The sequence below is a fragment of the Bufo gargarizans genome, unplaced genomic scaffold (assembly GCF_014858855.1).
Source record: "Bufo gargarizans isolate SCDJY-AF-19 unplaced genomic scaffold, ASM1485885v1 original_scaffold_2032_pilon, whole genome shotgun sequence".
NCBI classification, from domain to species: domain Eukaryota; kingdom Metazoa; phylum Chordata; class Amphibia; order Anura; family Bufonidae; genus Bufo; species Bufo gargarizans.
This window is the reverse complement of record NW_025334611.1, coordinates 134,757-157,052: the sequence shown is the minus strand read 5'-3', so window position 1 is coordinate 157,052 and position 22,296 is coordinate 134,757. Positions and strand designations below refer to the sequence as shown.

The window sequence follows — 22,296 nt, the reverse complement described above, 5'->3', positions numbered from 1 at the left end:
TTCACTGTGACAGTTTTGGCCGTGTAGGCTGGCTGCATGCTCTCTTGCGTACTGGCTAAATGAGGGCACCTGATAAGCCACACCCAGGAACAGACCAGGGGAAGTTAACTCCATCAGAACAGGAGTACAGGACCACAAAACACACAGCTGCAGTACAGGATGTTGCCCCTGGCAACCAACATACACAGAGTCCACCGCAGCCAGTATGCCAGAACACAAACAACCCATCTCACAGTGACAAACAGAAAAGCATCCATATTCAGACCCTGTTCACATGTACGGCTGCAGCCAGCACGCAGGCCCAAGCAAACAGCATACACATAAGTCAGCCTGCAGCCAGTATGCGAGGGAGCTTGCAGCCAGCCTACACGGCACCAGAGACAGGAACTGCACAGAGATACAGATACAGTGAGTACACACATTCACAGGCATAGTTCACACAAAACACTGCAGCCAGCATGCAGCCCCAAGCAACCAGCATACAGAGGTTTCGGCCTGCAGCCAGTACGCAAGAGCGCATACAGCCAGCCTACACGGCCAAAACTGTCACAGTGAACCGCACTGTGACAAGACCAATGCTCCATTTACAGTTGGGAGGATTTTGGGTATAGTTGAATCAGACTCCAGGAGCTTTAATGCACACCACTAGCTAGCGAGGAACCAACTGTATTTTATAAGGTTGATGGATTCCCCCATTGGTATTCGGTAGTGGGGAGAGGTCAATATAAGATGGATCTACATCAGATTTCAAATTGAAATTCTGCAGTATATAGGTAAGGAACAGAAACAACTCCATTTTTGCCATTCCTTCTCCAAGGCAGATTCTCTTTCCTGTAGAGAAAGCAGAAAAAAGTATTACAGTTTTTCGTAGATTGTATATCATAGTATCAGAAGAGGGAAATATTCTGCACCAAGTACAAAACAGCTTAGAATCATTTCACAATTACTATAGAGATCCTCAGATCGGACCACCCTAAAGGTTTGAGCAATGCATGTGTACTTAAACCATGGCCTTGATACTGTACCAGATCCAACAGACCCTGACACAAAAAATCTGACCCACCACTTCCCATTCTCAGCTTCTAATATCTTGCTTTCTAGATGTGGTTTTGCAGATTCCTGGTGAAAAGTTAACTCAACTGTCCAAAATATTTCAATATCCCGTAATATTTATGTCTAAACTTACAATATACATATTTAACCTAGTCTTCACAATCAGTTTTCTCAGCTTCATGAAAAGTCTTGGTCCCTACTTTTTCTTACTTATCAGTACCTGTGGAAAAAGGTATGAAAGCTTCATTCTTTTGAAACCCTCCATTTTTATCCAAAAAGCGACTGGGATCAAATTTCTCTGGGTTTTGAAAGTATTTTGGATCCTTCAGTGCTGAAGTCAAGAGAAGAAACACTGTGGTGCCCTAAAATCATATGGAGGACATTAAAAAAATGGGAAGATGTTAAAGGTACCATACCAACTCATCTTTGAATAATGTGAGACCTGAGGGCTCATGCACATGATCATATTATGTATGGTACAAGCTTAAATTATGTGAAAAGAACTCTACAGTATGTGGTCTGCTAGATGCCATACAGAGTTTCCTCTCTCCACAAGTATTTTCTCCTAGAAACAATTCTATATGGCATCACCCATGGTTCTGTAGTATGGAGGTGTACGTACTCCATCTGACACTGTACAGGCTCTGTACACATAACCTGTATTATACTATATATATATATATATATATATATATATATCAGAGTTTAAGTCTTTACAAACAAGTGGAGGTGCTCCCCTATTGCAGAAACCTAAGGACAACATCAGCACAGATAGACTGGTAAGGCTGGTAAAGGTTGTACGATCCAGGCACAACACTGGGATGTAGCGTAATCACCGCGATCAAGGTTACAGGTGGCTGCTCCATCCCTATTGTACATACAGTACAGACCAAAAGTTTGGACACACCTTCTCATTCAAAGAATTTTCTTTATTTTCATGACTATGAAAATTGTAGATTCACACTGAAGGCATCAAAACTATGAATTAACACATGTGGAATTATATACTTATCAAAAAAGTATTAAACAACTGAAAATATGTCATATTCTAGGTTCTTCAAAGTAGCCACCTTTTGCTTTGATTACTGCTTTGCACACTCTTGGCATTCTCTTGATGAGCTTCAAGAGGTAGTCACCTGAAATGGTTTTCACTTCACAGGTGTGCCCTGTCAGGTTTAATAAGTGGGATTTCTTGCCTTATAAATGGCGTTGGGACCATCAGTTGCATTGTGGAGAAGTCAGGTGGATACACAGCTGATAGTCCTACTGAATAGACTGTTAGAAATTGTATTATGGCAAGAAAAAAGCAGCTAAGTAAAGAAAAACTAGTGGCCATCATTACTTTAAGAAATGAAGGTCAGTCAGTCCGAAAAATTTGGAAAACTTTGAAAGTGTCCCCAAGTGCAGTCACAAAAACCATCAAGCGCTATAAAGAAACTGGCTCACATGCGGACCGCCCCAGGAAAGGAAGACCAAGAGTCACCTCTGCTGCGGAGGATAAGTTCATCCGAATCACAAGCCTCAGAAATTGCAGGTTAACAGCAGCTCAGATTAGAGACCAGGTCAATGCCACACAGAGTTCTAGCAGCAGACACATCTCTAGAACAACTGTTAAGAGGAGACGTTATGAATCAGGCCTTTATGGTAGAATATCTGCTAGGAAACCACTGCTAAGGACAGGCAACAAGCAGAAGAGACTTGTTTGGGCTAAAGAACACAAGGAATGGACATTAGACCAGTGGAAATCTGTGCTTTGGTCTGATGAGTCCAAATTTGAGATCTTTGGTTCCAACCACCGTGTCTTTGTGCGATGCAGAAAAGGTGAACGAATGGACTCTACATGCCTGGTTCCCACCGTGAAGCATGGAGGAGGAGGTGTGATGGTGTGGGGGTGCTTTGCTGGTGACACTGTTGTGGATTTATTCAAAATGGAAGGCATACTGAACCAGCATGGCTTCCACAGCATCTTGCAGCAGCATGCTATTCCATCCGGTTTGCGTTTAGTTGGACCATCATTTATTTTTCAACAGGACAATGACCCCAAACACACCTCCAGGCTGTGTAAGGGCTATTTGACCATGAAGGAGAGTGATGGGGTGCTGCAACAGATAACCTGGCCTCCACAGTCACCGGACCTGAACCCAATCGAGATGGTTTGGGGTGAGCTGGACCGCAGAGTGAAGGCAAAAGGGCCAACAAGTGCTAAGCATCTCTGGGAACTCCTTCAAGACTGTTGGAAGACCTTTTCAGGTGACTACCTCTTGAAGCTCATCAACAGAATGCCAAGAGTGTGCAAAGCAGTAATCAAAGCAAAAGGTGGCTACTTTGAAGAACCTAGAATATGACATATTTTCAGTTGTTTAATACTTTTTTGATAAGTATATAATTCCACATGTGTTAATTCATAGTTTTGATGCCTTCAGTGTGAATCTACAATTTTCATAGTCATGAAAATAAAGAAAACTCTTTGAATGAGAAGGTGTGTCCAAACTTTTGGTCTGTACTGTACCTCCGGTATTAAAACAGCAGCTAATGAGTAAAAAGGGACACTATGGGGCGCTGCTCTGTACAAATAAAAATTTAGTTTGTTAAAAGACACTAAAAAACTATAAAATAGAAGTTAATACAATCCAATAATACCTCCACAGAAACATGTTGTATAAACTTTCCAACGCATCCCTTTTCACTCATCAGCTGCTCCCCCTTCCCCATTGTGTCTTGTTAGAGACCAAGTTTAGTGTTTTCATATATGATCCTGTGTGTTTTAATACCTTGATCTCGAGTCTGTTATGTTGAGCAGTGTCATACAAATAAAAGAATGTCCAGTTACATAACATAATTAATGCATGGAAAAGATTGGGTTAAAAAAAACATTACTCGCTTCACAGATCCCCTGCTGCTGCTATTGTTCCAATGCTTACTTGGTTCCTACTAGTCTCTACTTCCTGGTCCCATCATGACATGCAGGAAATCTCTGAAGATGCCATCTTAGCAAATTACTGGATGAGGCAGGTCACTGCTATAACCAGTGATTGCCTGAGCAAGGATCTTCTGCCATTTCCTGTGTGTTGACTTGGGACCAAGAAGTGGAGACCAGCAGGAACCTAGTAAGTGTCGGAATGGCAGTGATGGTGGATCTACAAGAACAGTAAATTTATTTTAAAACATTTTGCCCCATATGTAATCCTGCCAGACAAACCCTTTAATGCTAATTTGTTCCAACCTTGGGGATTGTGTATCCTCTGAAGATGGTGGTTTCAGCTGTTGCGTGTGGAACACCCAGGGGCAAGATGTCTCCAAATCTCTGTATCTCATGAATAACAGCTTCCGTATAGGGCATTTTACTGCGGTCCTCCACAGATGGACAATGGTTTGGGCCAATGATGAGATCAATTTCTTTTTGAACTTTAGCTAAGGAGAATTAAGGTGGTTGTCATACATTTCCTAAATCGCAGTGCTTAAACCAAGAACAGGAACTTGTGCCATGATATAATACAATATCTCTACTATGATTTGTTGAATTAAGTAAATTAACTTTAAATATTTTTTAAAGTTAATAAGCAGAGGGAAATCCAAAACTACTTAACTGAATTAAAGTGTAGTACGACATCTTGACCACCAAAGATGGGTAGTGTAAAATTATATGGATAGAAGTCTATGGTACTTACCTGTTCTACTTACCTAACAATGTTGGGGGGAAAATAATAAATAGAAATACTAGTGTTTCATTTTCAAGGGAAAGAAGGAGATGAATAACTGACTTTTGTCAGATGTAGGGGTATTCAGAAACTGGGTTATTTCTAAACTACCACTTAATTTCTAAGCAGGGAGAATACTGGACATACCGGCATTCTCCACCATCTGATACAGAATTCTAATACCTCTTTAAACAACGGTCTTTTGTCTCACAGAGAACAAAGTTTTAGGTATGTTTATTGAGGATAAAAGTTTTACCGAGATAGTAGAGATCAAGAAAATTGAAATAAGTAGAAAATTTACTGCAGGGAGATCTATCAACCAGAGAGAGATAGTCAGGAGGTCTGGGTCATTGCCAAAACAAGAGGTTTATAAGCCATTTGGGCATTCTCCTTACAGTTTGCATACTAATACTAAGAGATAACATATAATAATAATAATAATAATAATAACAAGAATATGTTGGTTTCTAGAACACCGTTATTATTTCTGATACTCTAACCATCATCCCTGATATTAACCCAATTGCCCCCCTTCCCCAGGGGGAGCAGTGGATGTCACACCACAAATTCCTTTCTAGTACATCTAGATATGTGATAAAAAATGTCCTAAGGAGGTATAGTCAATATATAGTTTTCTGTAAACTTTTTGTCTTATCTGTATAATAAAAATTAATACGATTGTCTGTCTATCTGTCCATTGGTCCTCTATAGACATCCAAATGCCTGAACCATTGGACACCAAATTTGGCACATAGGTACATCGGGTGTCTGGGATTTACCAATGCTAGGGATGCTAGGGATGCTAGGGATGCTCGTCCCCATCCCCACCTGCCATTGGCTGCTCTCCCCCAACACAGAATGTTTTCATCCGTGTGCAGGGAGAAGCAGCAGCCGCGGTGCGGGGACCAGGAGCGGCGCCGTGAGCGGGGAGCGGGGTAAGTATATTACCTGTGAGGGGCCAGGCACATGGGGGGATGTTTAAGAAATCGGATAAACCCTTCAAAAATAAAACAAACAGTGTGTAACTGCTGGGGTATATCAGGCTACTGGCCATTTCCCCATTAAAAATAAATAAATGAGGGCATAGATTGGCCTCCTAGGCAACCTTAGAACAAAATCCAATAAATGCACAGACAGACCAATAGTTTATACTCAGGCAGGTACTTTTCCTCATGTTTTTATAAATACATAGAAGATTCCATAAACATGCTCAATCGGATTTCAGCTGGAAACTTACTCAACATATTACTTTAATAATACATTTCTAAAATAAGTAGTAACTATAATATCTACCTAGAACTTCAGGATACTTGAGCAATATCCTCAGACCGATCCTTAAAGTATTGCTTGTTGTTTCTGTTCCAGCAAAGAAAAGGTTTATCACAGTAACAATTAAGTTCTGGAAGTGGAACTCTGTGTTAGGGATTTCCTTTTCCTAGAAATGAACATGAGATAACATTACTTAATTTTTTACAGTGTTTATTTCCAATTTAATGTGGGCATGCTGCAATGGCTGGCCTGGTTGGACTTAAGTTTTTAGTAGAAATTATGAGACTGAGGACTCCCCTCTACATATGCAGAACATGGCCACATCTACATTTACCTACATTGTAAACTTTGCCCCCCCCCCCCCCTCAAACAGCAGATGGGGTTGTCTTTTGCTGGATCATTGGGGTACATTATTGTGTAATAGTATGAGCCTATGGTAAGATCTTCAAGTATTATGGTGAACCTGTCCATCCCAAAAGGCTAATGCAATATAATTTCTCCATGACAATCAACTGGGTACAAATGGCATATAAATGATTTGCAGGATTAGAAATGCATGGCTACCTACAGTACTTGAAAAAAACTGTGTCACATCTGACTACAGACTATGTCAATTTTATTGAAGTGAATAAAGCTGAGCTACAATACAATACACAACTTATGGACATGTAAGGTGCTCTTTTGGGATGTTGTTCTAACCCTCTACAACCCCCGTAAAGAACCCTTAGTCAGCTGACACATATAGACATTAAATATACATCTTACATGCCTCTTCCATCTTTATGAGAAAACAATCTATGAAATCTCTGGGGCAGTTCAGGTCCAATGTCTCCTGATGTTCCTTCACTTTGTCCATCACAAATTCTTTTATCGATGAGATATTCTTCAAAACTTTCTGCTGTGGTCCAGGGATACGGAGGAAAAGTTTTGGAAAAGAGTTGAGCAGCTAAAATGGGAAAATAGGGATATTTTAATGGGCAAATAATTTTGCCAATATTACTAAAGTATCACTGCGCAAAAACATAAATTACTATTGACAAATTGCGCACTTGACCAGAGGACCCCACCATCCCTCATTTAAAAGTAATTAAACAATTAAACATTGTCATTTACAAAAAGAAAAACACAGTTTGTCCTTGGCTGAAATCTCTGTTTGGGACAAGGTGCTACCTACATTTTCACCTTTTTACTTTCTTTCTTTGAAACAGGAGTCATCACCCTATATTTCGATGAGGGGAATCCATTGTCAATGTAGCCCCTCTGAAGTATAAAGAGCATGACCGCTATTAAGCTCTTGTGTCACTGCCATATGGCTATCTTTGATGACACTCTGTGTTTCCTTACATGCAAACGAGCGTGCTCAAGACATTTGTATGCTTTGTCTCTAGCTGAGTTCCGTAAACTGTGGCCTAGCAGTCACATCAAAGGAGGAGAGTATTTTTATATATTTTTTTGAACATATTAGCTAGAGATGAGCGAATAGAAGCTGACTAAGTGGAATTCGATCCGAATATCAGGAAAAATTCAATTCGCACCGAATGCTAATTTCCTCACGCTTCGTGGTAACAAATCAATTTTTTTTCCTAAAATGGCTGTTGCACGTGTGAGGACATGGGGTAAGGAACTCTGGGAAAGCGGGATCACCCATACTGACATGCATGCAGCCAATCAGCAGCCAGCCAGCCCTGTGATGTCACAGCCCTATAAATAGCGGCAACCATCTTAGATTCTGCCATTCACCAGTGTATGCAGGTGCTAGGGACAGTGGTAGAAAAGACTTGATTGTGGTGAAAAAAAGACAACGATTTACGAGTGCAGGGAAAGATTAATCAAGGTGTAGGGAAAGATAGGGAGGAATCATTCCACAGCATTTATGTTGAGTAGAGGAGGTGACAGCCTGGGTAATAGGAACAATATGATTATACCTTGCTGCACTGACTGAGCACTCAAGTTGCCATTATACAGCTCTGTAATTCCAGCAAACAGTTCTTATTAGGGTGCAAGTGCTGTTTGATACAGGCATTAGCAGGGTTTATTACTAGGAAATATTTATACATCTTATTTGCCCTTGTGCGGTGCAGTTATATGTTCTAAAGCATTTTTGGCTTGTATTAGTAGGGAAAAAAGGGCTTATTAGCCGTTGTGTAGTGAAGTGTGAAAATTACAGTCCTTTTTGCCGTGTATTAGTGGCAAAAGTAAAATATATTTGCCGCTCAGCGGTGCAGTCATCTGTTCTAAAGCCCTTTTTTTGTGTATTAGTGGAAAAAGAAAAAATATATTTGCCGCTCAGCGGTGCAGTTATCTGTTTTGAAGCCCTTTTTTGCATATATTAGTGGAAAAAGGAAAAATATATTTGCTGCTCAGCGGTGCAATTATCTGGTTTAAAGCCCTTTTTTGTCGTATATTAGTGGAAAAAGGAAAAATATTTTTGCCGCTCAGTGGTGCAGTTATCAAAAGGACTCCGTAGGCATAGACATCAGAGGAAGCTGAAGCTGGTTGCCCAAATTTTTAATTCAGGAGCAGTAAACAGCAGGAGGCAAATAGAGGTGGCTGAACTCCACTGCTCTGTATCTCTTGTGAAAGTCAATGTCTCCAGCAATGTCCCTGCTCGCGATTTACAGCAAATACATTATTTTAATGTAGAGATCCAAGAATTATGTTGGAGGCATGTAGTGTATCCAAGCCATGTGCGACCCCTCTCAATTAAGGGCCTACTTGCTGTTCAGCAGTGCAGTTATATGTGGTAAAGCCCGTTTTTGCAGTGACATATTTTATGTGACACTGGCTTTTTTTCAGAAAATGTATGGGTGAATGTACAACTCCTTTTGCGGTATGGAATGACTTACTTAGTGGTAAAATTCTTTATGCGACACAGTTTAAAAATAAATAAATTAGGGGTGATTGTACAGCTCTTTTTGCGGTATGGGCCGAATTACAAAGTGGTGAAATGTGTTATGTGAAACAGTTTTTTTTTTTTTTTTAATTGATGGGTGACTGTACACCTCCTTTTGCTGTGTGGGCTGAATTGTGCAGTGTTGAAATTTTTTATTTCAAAGTAAATGCCGCTGCTCTCTATCTCTTGTGAAGTCAATAGTCTCCAAATATGCCCCTCTCACAATTTACACCAAATATATTATTTTCATGTAGAGATCCAAGATGTATGTTGTAGGAGGTATGTAGTGTATGCAAGCCATGTGTGACCCCTCTCATCACTCTCACACTGTTCTGCACAGTGGTTTGACTGGGCGAACAGAGTCACACAGGAGAGCAACTGCTCCGTGTCCTTCATCAAGAAATCAAATCCTGGCATTCTCCGTGACAACTGAAAATCGGAACCATGGTGATCGACAACGGGAAGAACATGGTGTCGGCGCTGCGTCAAGGGCGCATGGCACACGTGTTCAATTTGGTTGTCAAGCGATCCCTGAAGTCTTCCATCCATCTGCAAGACATCTTAAAAAATTGCCAGGAAACTTTGCACCTGTTGGAATTCCACCCTCCATATGTTGGACCGACTATACGAACAGAGAAAGGCCATACACAATTTATTGATGATCCAAGAGGACAGGAGTACTCCCCTGTATAACTTCTATGTTAGCTAGTGGCAGCTCATGTGTGACACCTGACATTTGCTCAGGCCCTTTGAGGAGGCCACGTTATTTGTCAGTCGCCAGGACTACAGGATGAACAATGTCATTCCACAGCTTCATGTCCTGGAATAGATGCTGGTAAATCTGGCTGGTCAGGGGACTGGAGACGTGGCGCCTAGAAAGATGGCGGCAGAGTTTAATACGTTTTTCTCTCAATATCTCTGTTTACAGTCAGTGAACGGAAACATCATTTATCGCAAGGATATGCAAACACCAAGTGATGGGGTGTTAACCGCCAGAAGTAGGTCATCGGCACGAAGGAGCAGTCATTTTCACAACTCGAGGTATCCTCCCAGAAGCTTGACCTCTGCAAGTCGACAGTCTGCATTGCGAAGCTTGTCTAAAAGAAAAATCCCGCAGTGCACCCCCTTGGAGGAAACTCTTAATCTGGCATAGGCTGCTTTGCTCCTTCAAAAACAATTGACTTTGTACAGCGTGACACCGATGTATATTTACTCATACACCAGACTGAAAGAGTATTCCAAGCACCTCTCTGCCCACATAGCTGCCGAGAAGTAGAAGAGTCTTGCCATTGAAGTGGGCTCAGAGCTGAATCTAAAAGCCAAATTTTCCTGTTTACCTGGACCTAAATGAAAGGACAGAGATCCACTGGCTGTGCTCAGACAGATTTCCACTCACCAAGGCAAGCACAGAGGACTGGATTGTGTGGACAAGTTGGTTCTGCGGGACATACACAGAGGACAATCTATTGGATGTGTTACCAAAGACATTTACTTGCCTCCAGCTCATCCTGTAAAACGGCTCTGAGGCGATCACGGCTATTGTAGGGACGTGGTTCCAAAGAAACTTTGACTATTGTTTGGGTAAACTGGTGATCAGTTCTCAGGACCTTCTTTGGCTATATCACAGTACCTTCTGTGACAGAGGTTAGAAGATCGTAGAGAATGAATGCACGTGAGGTTAACTGACAGTCTCTTGATTCTCAGTGTTGTGGTTTGGTAATTACCACACCTCTTGTCAGGTGCAGCCCCTGGTCATTACTGCATTCCCTACTTAGTTTAGTCTCACACTTCATACCATGCGGTTGATATTCTCTGCCTGGATTTGGAAGAGTTTGCTGTGTGGACCTTACCTGTGTTCCTGCTCATCCATTTTCTATAAGATAAGTTGTACTGCTCTTTGTATTTGGTTGTTCCCTGTGCTTGTTGTTACTAGGCCTCAGGGAGATGCTAGTTCGTTCACCTGAAGGAACCAGAAGTCTCATTGCCTGCCAATACCTAGGGCATTTCAGAGCTCCTAGGGTCCAGGTTCCGGCATATGTATTCAGAAGATCCTGCTCCTATCTTGTATGAAGAGGTAGAAATATCTGCTCTTTATCCCGACCTTGAGGCAGAGGTGTTGGAGGCCCAGGGAGATGCACAGGATTCTTGTCCTCTGGGAAAGTTGTTTGTTCCTTCTGAATTACGACACAAGGTGTTCGAGGAACATCACTGTACATTTCTTACAGGACACCCTGGGAGCAGATCCACGGTCGATCTAATCTCTTGTAGATTCTGGTGGCCAGAGTTGCGTAAATGTGTGGAGGGCTATGTGTCAGCCTGTAGTACTTGTGCTAAGGTGACACATACTCGGCCTTCAGGATCTCTACTTCAGTTGTCCATCCCATCCAGACCTTGGACTCATTTGTCCATGTACTTTATCACAGAGTTGCCGAATTCCTCAGGAAAAACTGTGATTCTGGTGGTTGTTGATCACTTTAGTAAGATTTCGCACTTTAAAGCATTACCAGGGCTACCTAATGCTAAAACTCTCACACAAGTGTTTGTTGATGACATCGTGAAGCTACATGGTATTCCCTCTGATGTGGTGTCTGATAGGGAGACTCAGTTTGTTTCTAGATTAAGGAAGGCATTTTGCACTCACATGGGGGTACAATTGAGGAGGAGTTATCTTCTTTTTTGTCTTTGACCGAGTTTGCCATAAATAACCATAGGCAGGAGTCCACTGATAAGTCATAGTTTTTTGGGGTATATGGGTTCCATCGGCAGTTTGGCACATTTTCTGGTACTGAGACTTCTGGTATACCTGAAGAGGAAAGACTTTCCTTTTCTTTGTCATCTATTTGGCGGACAATTTTAAATAATCTTAAAAAGATAGGCGAGAAGTACAAACGAATGGCTGACAAGAGACGTATGAGTGGTCCGGACCTGAGAGTGGGTGATTCTGTGTGGCTGTCCACAAGAAACATTAAGTTGAAAGTACCTTCGTGGAAGTTGGGCCCAACTTTTATTGGTGCATATAAGATCTCTGCCATTATTAACTTGGTAGCCTTTCGTCTAGACCTTCCACAGGCTTTAAAGATTCATAATATTCGCCAGGATAGTGGACTCCCGAATTCTCCGTAGATCCCTCTAGTATCTCGCTCACTGGAAGGGTTACGGTCCAGAGGAGAGAATGTGGCTTCCAGTGGCCGACGTTAATGCTAGTCGCCTTGTGAAAGCCTTTCACAGGGCTAATCCAGATAAGGTCGGTCCTGAGTGTCCGGGGGTCACCCGTAGAAGAGGGGGTACTGTCACGGTACCTTCTGTAACAGAGGTTAGAAGATCGGAGAGACTGACTGCACGTGAGGTTAACTGACAGTCTCTTGATTCTCAGTGTTGTGGTTTGGTAATGACCACACCTCTTGTCAGGTGCAGCCCGTGGTCATTACTGAATTCCCTACTTAGTTTAGTCTCACACTTCATACCATGCGGTTGATATTCTCTGCTTGGATTTGGAAGAGTTGGTGTGTGGACCTTACCTGTGTTCCTGCTCATCCATTTTCTTTAAGATAAGTTGTTCTGCTCTCTGTATTTGGTTGTTCCCCTGTGCTTGTTGTTACTACGCCTCAGGGAGATGCTGGTTTATTCACCTGAAGTAACCAGTAGTCTCATTCCCTGGCACTACCTAGGGCATTTCAGGGCTCCTAGGGTCTAGGTTCCGGCTTATGTATTTTCCCACCTTCAGGGGTCAGGTCCAGGTTTAGGGGCTTCCTAGGAGGTGAACATTTTCTTCTCACTAGCCTTGAGGCCTAGTTCTGTGTCTCTCCCCTCCCCTGTATTCGTGACAGGCTAGCAGTGATGTGGACCGGGTATAACGTGTCTGGATCAGTGTCGGCCACAGAGCTTGTTTTCTCTGTGCACTTCAAACCTCGCATGAACATTTCTTATGCCATCCACGCAGAGGACTTCAAGACTTTATGGAATGATATTCATAAATCAAAGGACAAGGTCACGTTGGAGGAAGTGGACAGTTTATTCCAATGTCTTTACTCGCATTTCTTCAGACACTTTAGAATCCACTTATTAGCAACCCAGAGCTGGAGTCGGCTTGTGGACTGTCCTCCAGTTATCAGCCATAACACCATACATTTCTTAATCTGTATGCATTACCATCGTGGTCACCCCGACATTGGTCGTCAATCCATTCTTGTTGATAAAACACATTGTTTTTCCAGTTTGTCTTTTAAATCTTGTGGTTGTGCCCCTTCTGTGTTGTATTTTATGTGTGTTAATATCCTGTTTGTTAAATAAACATAGTTTTTTCTCCCCCGTTCAAAAAAAAATAAAAAATGAATTGGCTTGTGATTTGGTAGCCAAAAGCAGGAGTGGGTACAAAACACAGAAGATATGCAACTATTCCATTCACATGTCATCTCTGTATTATATACACTCCTGTTGTTTTTGGCATTAGCAATACTGATGAATTACTGACCAAATGCTGACTGAGTGAAGGCGGATGCTGAACAGACAGGATCCATTTTTGGGGGGGTTATTGTTCTGACGGATCAGAGGAAGAGCAAAATAATCAGTGATGTCAACACAAACTTACTGCTGATACCCCCTTCACTCTGTTAGGGGGCTCTACTTGTATAAGATTTTAATAGAACAGGGTCTGTAGACATCTATGTGGAATCAGCTGATGACGGTGTAAAAGGAGTGCGCTTCGTCTTGGATCTAACATTGACCTGTAAGGCTGAGTTCATATGGTGAACCAGCGCATCGAATTTTTGAAAAATTCACTCATCTCTAATATTAACCCAGACAGCCCTCAATGGAGATCTCAGGTGCCACAATCAGCGATAAACGCAGCATCTGAGGGGGTCAATGATGGGGTCGGCGCAATCACCGTTCCCCATAATTGCACCCACTACTCACAAAGTAATGCGATTTGTGATGAAGTAATTAATTACAAAGCAAATTTCTTTATGAAATTCGGCAAAGCAGCCGAATCGAAGTTATGAAAATGCTCATCTCTAGTCACATCTACAGTAGCTTCTAGTCCGCAGCAGGTGAAACATCTGATTCTTAGATTACCATATTTATTACCTGTCCAGTTGATGAGCTTCTTATCTTGAAGGCTTCTTTCAACATGGTCAAAAGATTAAGGAATTTTTCATCTTCATATTCAAAGCGCTCACCAAAGACAATTGAACAAATCACATTGGAAACCGCCAAAGTGAACAAGTAAGTGGGGTCAATAAAAGAGCCTTAAAAAAATAAAGTAGTGACAAATTTAATGAACAAAACTCCACGGCGACTTCTTCTATTTTATAATAAAAGAAAGACAACTGTGAAATTGAAGTAAAAAATGGATGAATGAAATCTTGTCTCCAGTATTTACAATGTTCAGCAAGACTCACAGATAGAGATGACGTTTTTTAAAATTCTATTCGACAACTTTGCCAAAGTTAGCCAAGAAATTTGATTTGTTATGAATTAATTAATCACAAATCGGTATAAATTAGGTATACCCAGGCCACTCCGCCTTAGATAACAGCCACATGAAGCGGCAATGCCACGGGCGGGTTGAGGCCATGCTGCGTTGAAGAATGCATGGCAAATTAGCCCGCTGCTGCCTTTCATTTAATAATGAAGACCGCATTGAATAGTCCTTCTTCATTGTTAATGGCCATGCGGCACCTTTAATGCACCTTTAAACAGGGGTTGTTGCTGGTATGGGGTTTGGCTGGTTAGGTGGGGGCACAATATGCATATCATTGTTGTTCTGGTCTGCAATCTCCTGAAGGTTATTTGACAGTATATTAATCAGCTCTGGCATATCCACTTCTCCAACCAAAGTGCTCTCCTTTCAACATTAAAGGGGTTGTCCGGGTTCAGAGCTGAACCCGGACAAACCTCTATTTTCACCCAGGCAGCCCCCTGACTTGAGCATCGGAGCAGTATATGCTCCGATGGTCTCCTTTGCCCTGCCCTAAATCGCGCAGGGCAAAGGCATAAACAAGAGTTCTGGTGATGTACCGGGCTCTCCATGGGGCTCCCAGGAAGCCCGGTAACATCACCGGCACTGATGGGCGGGCTTTAGCTAAAGAAAGCCTCCGCCCAGCAGTGTGTTATTAGAGCCTGTGGCCTGCGCGATCTAGCGCAGGGCAAGGGAGTGCATCGGAGCATGAGATTCTCCAATGCCAACATCAGGGGTGCTGTCTGGGTGAAAATAAGGGTATGTCCAGGTTCAGCTCTGAACCCGGACAACCCCCTTTAAGACCTGGCCCCCTAAGAGCTGTCAATTTGGCCATTTTCACTTAGGGGTGTACTCACTTTTGTTGCCAGCGGTTTAGACATTAATGGCTGTGTGTTAAGTTATTTTAAGGGGGAAGCCAAATTTAGGGCTCTTTCACACTTGCGTTGTCCGGATCCGGCGTGTACTCCACTTGCCGGAATTACACGCCGGATCCGGAAAAACGCAAGTGAACTGAAAGCATTTGAAGACGGATCCGTCTTCAAAATGCGTTCAGTGTTACTATGGCAGCCAGGATGCTATTAAAGTCCTGGTTGCCATAGTAGTAGTGGGGAGCGGGGGAGCGGTATACTTACAGTCCGTGCGGCTCCCGCGGCGCTCCAGAATGACGTCAGAGCGCCCAATGCGCATGGATGACGTGCCATGCGATCACGTCATCCATGCGCGTGGGGCGCCCTGACGTCACTCTGGAGCGCCCCGGGAGCCACACGGACGGTAAGTATACTGCTCCCCCGCTCCCCACTACTCTTTACCAAGGCTGCCAGGATTTTAGCGTCCCGGCAGCCATGGTAACCATTCAGAAAAAGCTAAACGTCGGATCCGGCAATGCGCGGAAACGACGTTTAGCTTAAGGCCGGATCCGGATTAATGCCTTTCAATGGGCATTAATTCCAAATGCGGCCTCGCGGCAAGTGTTCAGGATTTTTGGCCAGAGCAAAAAGCGCAGCATGCTGCGGTATTTTCTCCGGCCAAAAAACATTCCGGTCCTGAACTGAAGACATCCTGATGCATCCTGAACGGATTTCTCTCCATTCAGAATGCATTAGGATAAAACTGATCAGGATTCTTCCGGCATAGAGCCCCGACGACGGAACTCTATGCCGGAAGAAAAGAACGCAAGTGTGAAAGAGCCCTTACACTGTTATACAAGCTGTACACTGACTACTTTACATTGTATCAAAGTGTCATATCGTCAGTGTTGTCCCATGAAAAGCTATATAAATTATTTACAAAAATGTGAGGGTGTAACTCACTTTTGTGAGATACTGTATCTATAAATCACACCCTCCAAATAGCATCCTAGGTGACTGCCTACCCTGAGCTCCACACACAAGAATGAAGGTTAATCCTGACATCCTTGACATCAATTGGATCCACTTTCCACAATTTTCTCAATAAATGTACTGTATATTAAGCTGGCCACACATATAATAATCGGGCTGTTTTGAGGTTTAAACCTCAAAACGTTTATGATTTTGAAAAACCTTTAATTTCCTCATATAAAAGAAGATGAGCTGTGCTGTTGGTACCACAAGTATAGACAGTGTGCTGAAGAAAGGGCTAGTCTAGGTTAAAACCACTCAGACATGTGCACCTTGTTATATGATGCAAAAAAAAAAAAGTATGCACGCCTTTACTCTGGTTGGGAGTAGCGCTTCCAGTGATCCCCAATATTTATGGACCTCTTTTGGAATTGACTTGCAGATGTCTCGTCAGCTTTTGTACAGGCATTTAACCATGTTTAGTCCTTCATCTTGAATACTGAAACTTTATTTACTAAAACCTGGACAACTTCAAAGTAACAATCCAGTCAACTCTAATCGCCTCTATAGTACTCTGCTGTCGATCTACTAAACATATTGTGAACTGGTTATTTTTATACTGACCTGTATTTTTCTTAAGTTCATCTCTAAGACAGCGTGACTCCTCTAAGATCCTCTCTTCTACACTCCTCTTACCCATGCCAAAGTTTCTCATTGTGGTGAGGGAAAACCGACGAAGTTGCTTCCAACGTTCCCCATTACTGAGAAGAACTCCTGAAGACAAGAATCATACATCATGTATCAACACATGCAGTTTGGTTAATGACTTCCAAAAGAGATATATTGAACATGGAGCCAATTACTTTTTATCTCCAGCCCAGGCCATTATATACTCAGTCTCTTTATATTGAGCCTTAACAGCAAATATGATAGCTTACTTACCATAGTCCTTAAAGACAAATTCTGCTGCAGGAACTTTTGCTCTGTTGCTGAAGACATCTGCTCTGTCCACTAGAGCTTCCCTCACTGCATCGTATCCATTCAGGACGACTACCGTTCTTGGCCCAAAGTGAACAGTGAAAATATCTCCATAAACCTTTGCAAGCTATGGAAGTGTTAGCAAATAAACATGTAGTTAGATGAATTTGGTTTGCATTTAACCAGCTCAGCTCCCCTATCTTAAACCCCCTTAATGACCAGACCACTTTTTACAATTCTGCACTACACTACTTTCACGGTTTATTGCTCGGTCATACAACTTACCACCCAAATGAATTTTACCTCCTATTCTTCTCACTAATAGAGCTTTAATTTGGTGGTATTTCATTGCTGCTGACATTTTTAATTTTTTTATATTAATCGAAATTGACAGCAATTTTTCACTTTCTGTTGTAAAATTTTTCAAATAAAAATACATTTCTATATAAATTTTTCTCAAAATGTATTGTTCTTCATGTCTTTGATAAAAAAAGAAATGCAATAAGTGTATATTTATTGGTTTGGGTAAAAGTTATAGCGTTTACAAACTATGTACACACTATGGTGTAAAAAAATCAATTTACGCACTTTGACTTTCTGAGCACCTGTCATGTTTCCTGAGGTTCTACAATGATTTATTTTTTTTTCTTGCAAAGTCTCATATTCCACTAACTTGTGACAAAATATAAAATTTTACATGAACTCACCATACCCCTCACAGAATACCTTGGGGTGTCTTCTTTCCAAAATGGGGTCACATGTGGGGTATTTATACTGCCCTGGCATTTTAGGGGCCCTAAAGCGTGAGAAGTAGTTTGGAATCCAAATGCGTAAAAATGCCCTGTAAAATCCTAAAAGTACTTATTGGAATTTAGGCCCCCTTGCGCACCTAGGCTGCAAAAAAGTGTCACACATGTGGTATCGCCGTACTCAGAAGAAGTAGGGCAATGCATTTTGGGGTGTATTTTTACATATACCCATGCTGGGTGAGAGAAATATCTCTCTAAAAGACAACTTTTCCCATTTTTTTTATACAAAGTTGTCATTTTACAGAGATATTTCTCTCACCCAGCATGGGTATATGTAAAAATACACCCCAAACCACATTGCCCTACTTCTCCTGAGTACGGCAATACCACATGTGTGACACCTTTTTGCAGCCTAGGTGCGCAAAGGGGCCCAAATTCCAATGAGTACCTTTTGGGAGGGCATTTTTATTCCAAACTACTTCTCAAGCTTTAGGGCCCCTAAAATGCCATGGCAGTATAAATACTCCACAAGTAAACCCCATTTTGGAAAGAAGACACCCCAATGTATTCTGTGAGGGGCATGACGAGTTCATAGAAGTTTTTTTTTTGTTTTGGCACAAGTTAGCGGAAAATGTTTTTTTGTTTTTTTCTTACAAAGTCTCATATTCCACTAACTTGTGACAAAAAATAAAATTTTACATGAACTCACCATACCCCTCACAGAATACCTTGGGGTGTCTTCTTTCCAAAATGGGGTCACATGTGGGGTATTTATACTGCCCTGGCATTTTAGGGGCCCTAAAGCGTGAGAAGAAGTCTGGAATCCAAATGTCTAAAAATGCCTTTCTAAAAGGTACTCATTGTAATTTGGGCCCCTTTGCGCACCTAGGCTGCAAAAAAGTGTCACACATGTGGTATTGCTGTACTCAGGAGAAGTAGGGCAATGTGTTTTGGGGTGTCATTTTACATATACCCATACTGTGTGTGAGAAATATCTCTGTAAATGACAACTTTCTAAAAAAATTTATACAAAATTGTATATTTACTGAGATATTTCTCTCACCCAGCATGGGTATATGTAAAAATACACCCCAAAACACATTGCCCTACTTCTCCTGAGTACGGCTATACCACATGTGTGACACTTTTTTGCAGCTAAGATGCGCAAAGGGGCCCAAATTCCAATGAGTACCTTTAGGATTTCACTGGGCATTTTTACGCATTTGGATTCCGTGAGGGGTATGGCGAGTTCATGTAAGATTTTATTTTTAGTGAGATATGAGACTTTGTAGGAAAAAACAAAAAAACAATAATCAATTTCCGCTAACTTGTGCCAAAAAAAAATAATCTTCTATGAACTCGCCATGCCCCTCAAAAGTGATCTTTATAGCGCCGCAGCGATTTTACGGGTTTTTTGCAGTGATCATAAAAAAAAATTCTGTCACTGCGGTGAGGCGGACTGAACGCAAGTGTGCGCACAAGATCAGGCCTGATCGGGCGAACACTGCGTTTTTTGTAGAGCCTATAGAACATGTCCTATTCTTGTCCGCAATTGAGGACAAGAAAAGGCATTTTCTATATAGTTCTGGCAATGTGCAGATCCGCAAAATGCGGAAAGCACATTGCCGGTGTACGTGTCTTGCAGATCCGTGGATCCGCAAAACACATACGGACGTCTGAATGGAGCCTTACAGGGGGGTGATCAATGACAGGGGGGTGATCAGGGAGTCTATATGGGGTGATCAGGGCTTAATAAGGGGTTAATAAGTGACAGGGGGGGTGTAGTGTAGTGTGGTGATTGGTGCTACTTACAGAGCTGCCTGTGTCCTCTGGTGGTCGATCCAAGCAAAAGGGACCACCAGAGGACCAGGTAGCATGTATATTAGACGCTGTTAAAAAAACAGTGTCTAATATACTTTTTTAGGGTTAAAAAAATCACCTCTACAGCCTGCCAGCGAATGATCGCCGCTGGCAGGCTGTAGATAACTCGTTTACCTCACGATCCTGTGAACGCGCGCTTCTATTTCAAGTACAAGTAAGAAGGCCCCTACAAAAACAAACAAACAAAGACCTAGGACCCAATTGCAATGCACGTTTCAACAGACCACCATAGGGTAGGTCTCAAATTAGGCAAGAAAAAGTATGGATCTTACAGGTCTAGTTGAATCTCATCATGCGGATGTGGTGGAGGCAGGTACCAGAGCATAAATGGCTGTAAGATTTATATACTACACAATACTTGCTATCTTATCGCGGAGTAAGATATAAGAATGGGGTAGGGGATCTAATACTGACCCTAGTATGCCCTAATCAGGCTAGAATTCCCTAAGGACCTCATCCTAATACGGAGTCATCGCCCCAAAAGGGGCGACCCCGTCCGGAACCTTACCCTGTTAACCAGGCCCTAAAAAACCCTAATACTGATGGTTGTCCTGGCTATATATCCCCTAGAGGCTGATATATACTATTCCAAAGGATCACCCAGAGGAGAAACTATGTCCCGATGCATTTCATCAATTGTGAACAGACCCACGAATCATCTGGGGACATGGGGCTAAGATGTCATTCAAACGTAGAGAAGTGCGTATAAACTGAGAGGGAAATGTTCTGTGGGCAACTGCATCAAAATAATGCTTGCAAAGTCCAAGAAATGTGGTAGAATTTATTCTTACCTTCATGAATGACTCAGGCAGTTCCTTCATGTTCAGCTGTAGGATGTTACCTAGAACAGGCAGTGGAGCTGGTCCAGGAGGCATCCTCTTCCACTTACTGTTTCCTGGCCATTTAGTAATAAGAACGAGACATATGACACAAAGCGCCAAAATAATGGTCCCTGCTCCAATGATTTCCATTGTTACAGGAAGGTTTCACCAGAAAAACTGCAATTCAGAAAAAAATACAGTTAGTAATAGACCAACACACCTATATTTTATGGATTTGGGGTGACAATTTGTAAGCAAAAAGATTACATGTGATGTGGTTACTTTCCGAAGGATGGAATACTTCTCCCACCGGCTACAGCAACAGGAGAACCTGGTATCCCGCTACACTTCCAGGAATTAAACTTTCAAGAACACAGGTGAACGCACAACCAATAATATAGCTGACTACACAATAGAAGAATAAGAGAGTATGTTGAAACTGTTCAAGGGCCCTTACCACATATCCAAAAAACACAACCACCCGCCACCTGAGACTGAACAAGCATATCCGACACCTGATCACAGGAATCAATCCCAAAATAGAGAAAACATCAAAGCAAATATTAGGTTTATAACAAAGAACCCGACATATGAAGTCAGAAATAGAAACCGCACTTCCACTAACCATCCACTGAAAAACCTCAATCAAACCAAGACTCACCATTTGACACCCATACCACAAAACGTGGACCTAAGACCGGTCATTTTACCATCTGAATCCCCCAACAGTACTAACATTATCAAAAAAGACCTAGGTGACCAAAAAACGAATACTACACACAACCACCCACACACAACAATAAGACCACAAAACACTAATACGCATCACGAAAAAATCTATCAACCCAACACAACCACGACACAGATGCCAGAAACAGACTTCCCCACAACAAACACCCGGGAGCCCAACTCTAAAAAACAAGATCTTTCTACAGATTAATTCATGGATAAATTTCGGACACTCCGAAATACCATGAAATACAAGGCCTGACGGGAAGCAATATACGCGGATAGGGTCAACCAGACTAATCTCATTGACTTCAGTATGGATCAGAATCCACATATTAATACATCACAGGACGAACTTAACTTTTCTCTTCATCTATCACCTGACCCCACCAATGAGACCCCTATAAGTCTTGTATTAAGTGACAATACAGATCCCAACACGAGGGGTCTGGTAACCTTTCTAAATCCTGCCACAAAACCAACAAAAGCAGATGAACCAATTCCCTCAACTTCCCACCCTCCTTTTTTAGGGATAACAAGGAGCACAGGTGCCATTCCAAAAAAAAACAGAAATAACAAAATACTTCAGACCAACACCAACAAAAAGAAAACTAGATGGAGAGGGAAGAGAGGAGGAGTCCAAAAAAGAAAAAAGAAAATTACCAGGAAAAAGAAAAAACTCCAGAGACGAAAAATGCAACCAGAAAAATATTCAATCTATACTATACACCAATTTAACAAGCACAAGACCAGCCTACTTCAAAAAGGATTTTTCTTCTGCCCATATAATAAAGTTAACCCTTTTGAGCTTCTTAGCGATATCCAGAAGTTTAGGAGGAACTTGACAATAAAAAAGACACTTCACAATTGAAGCGCCCATATCACAGAAACAAAACACGAACCCAACAAAATCTAACTTTTTTTCCTCACACAGTCAAGGCAATTGC

At 41.9% G+C, this 22,296-nt stretch overlaps 1 protein-coding gene across 1 annotated transcript; it reads right to left on the bottom strand.

Moving 5' to 3' along the window:
• Window positions 1-443: 443 nt before the first annotated feature.
• LOC122923881 (cytochrome P450 2C18-like) lies at window positions 444-20,793 on the bottom strand. Its single transcript, XM_044274731.1, has 9 exons — window positions 20,591-20,793; window positions 17,134-17,296; window positions 16,816-16,965; window positions 13,999-14,159; window positions 6,790-6,966; window positions 6,045-6,186; window positions 4,277-4,464; window positions 1,274-1,415; window positions 444-831 (listed from the first exon to the last, which is right to left on the bottom strand). Exons 1-9 carry the CDS (start codon window positions 20,768-20,770, stop codon window positions 650-652), a joined length of 1,485 nt encoding a protein of 494 aa, XP_044130666.1. The 5' UTR covers window positions 20,771-20,793; the 3' UTR covers window positions 444-649.
• Between the last annotated feature and the right edge of the window lie 1,503 nt (window positions 20,794-22,296).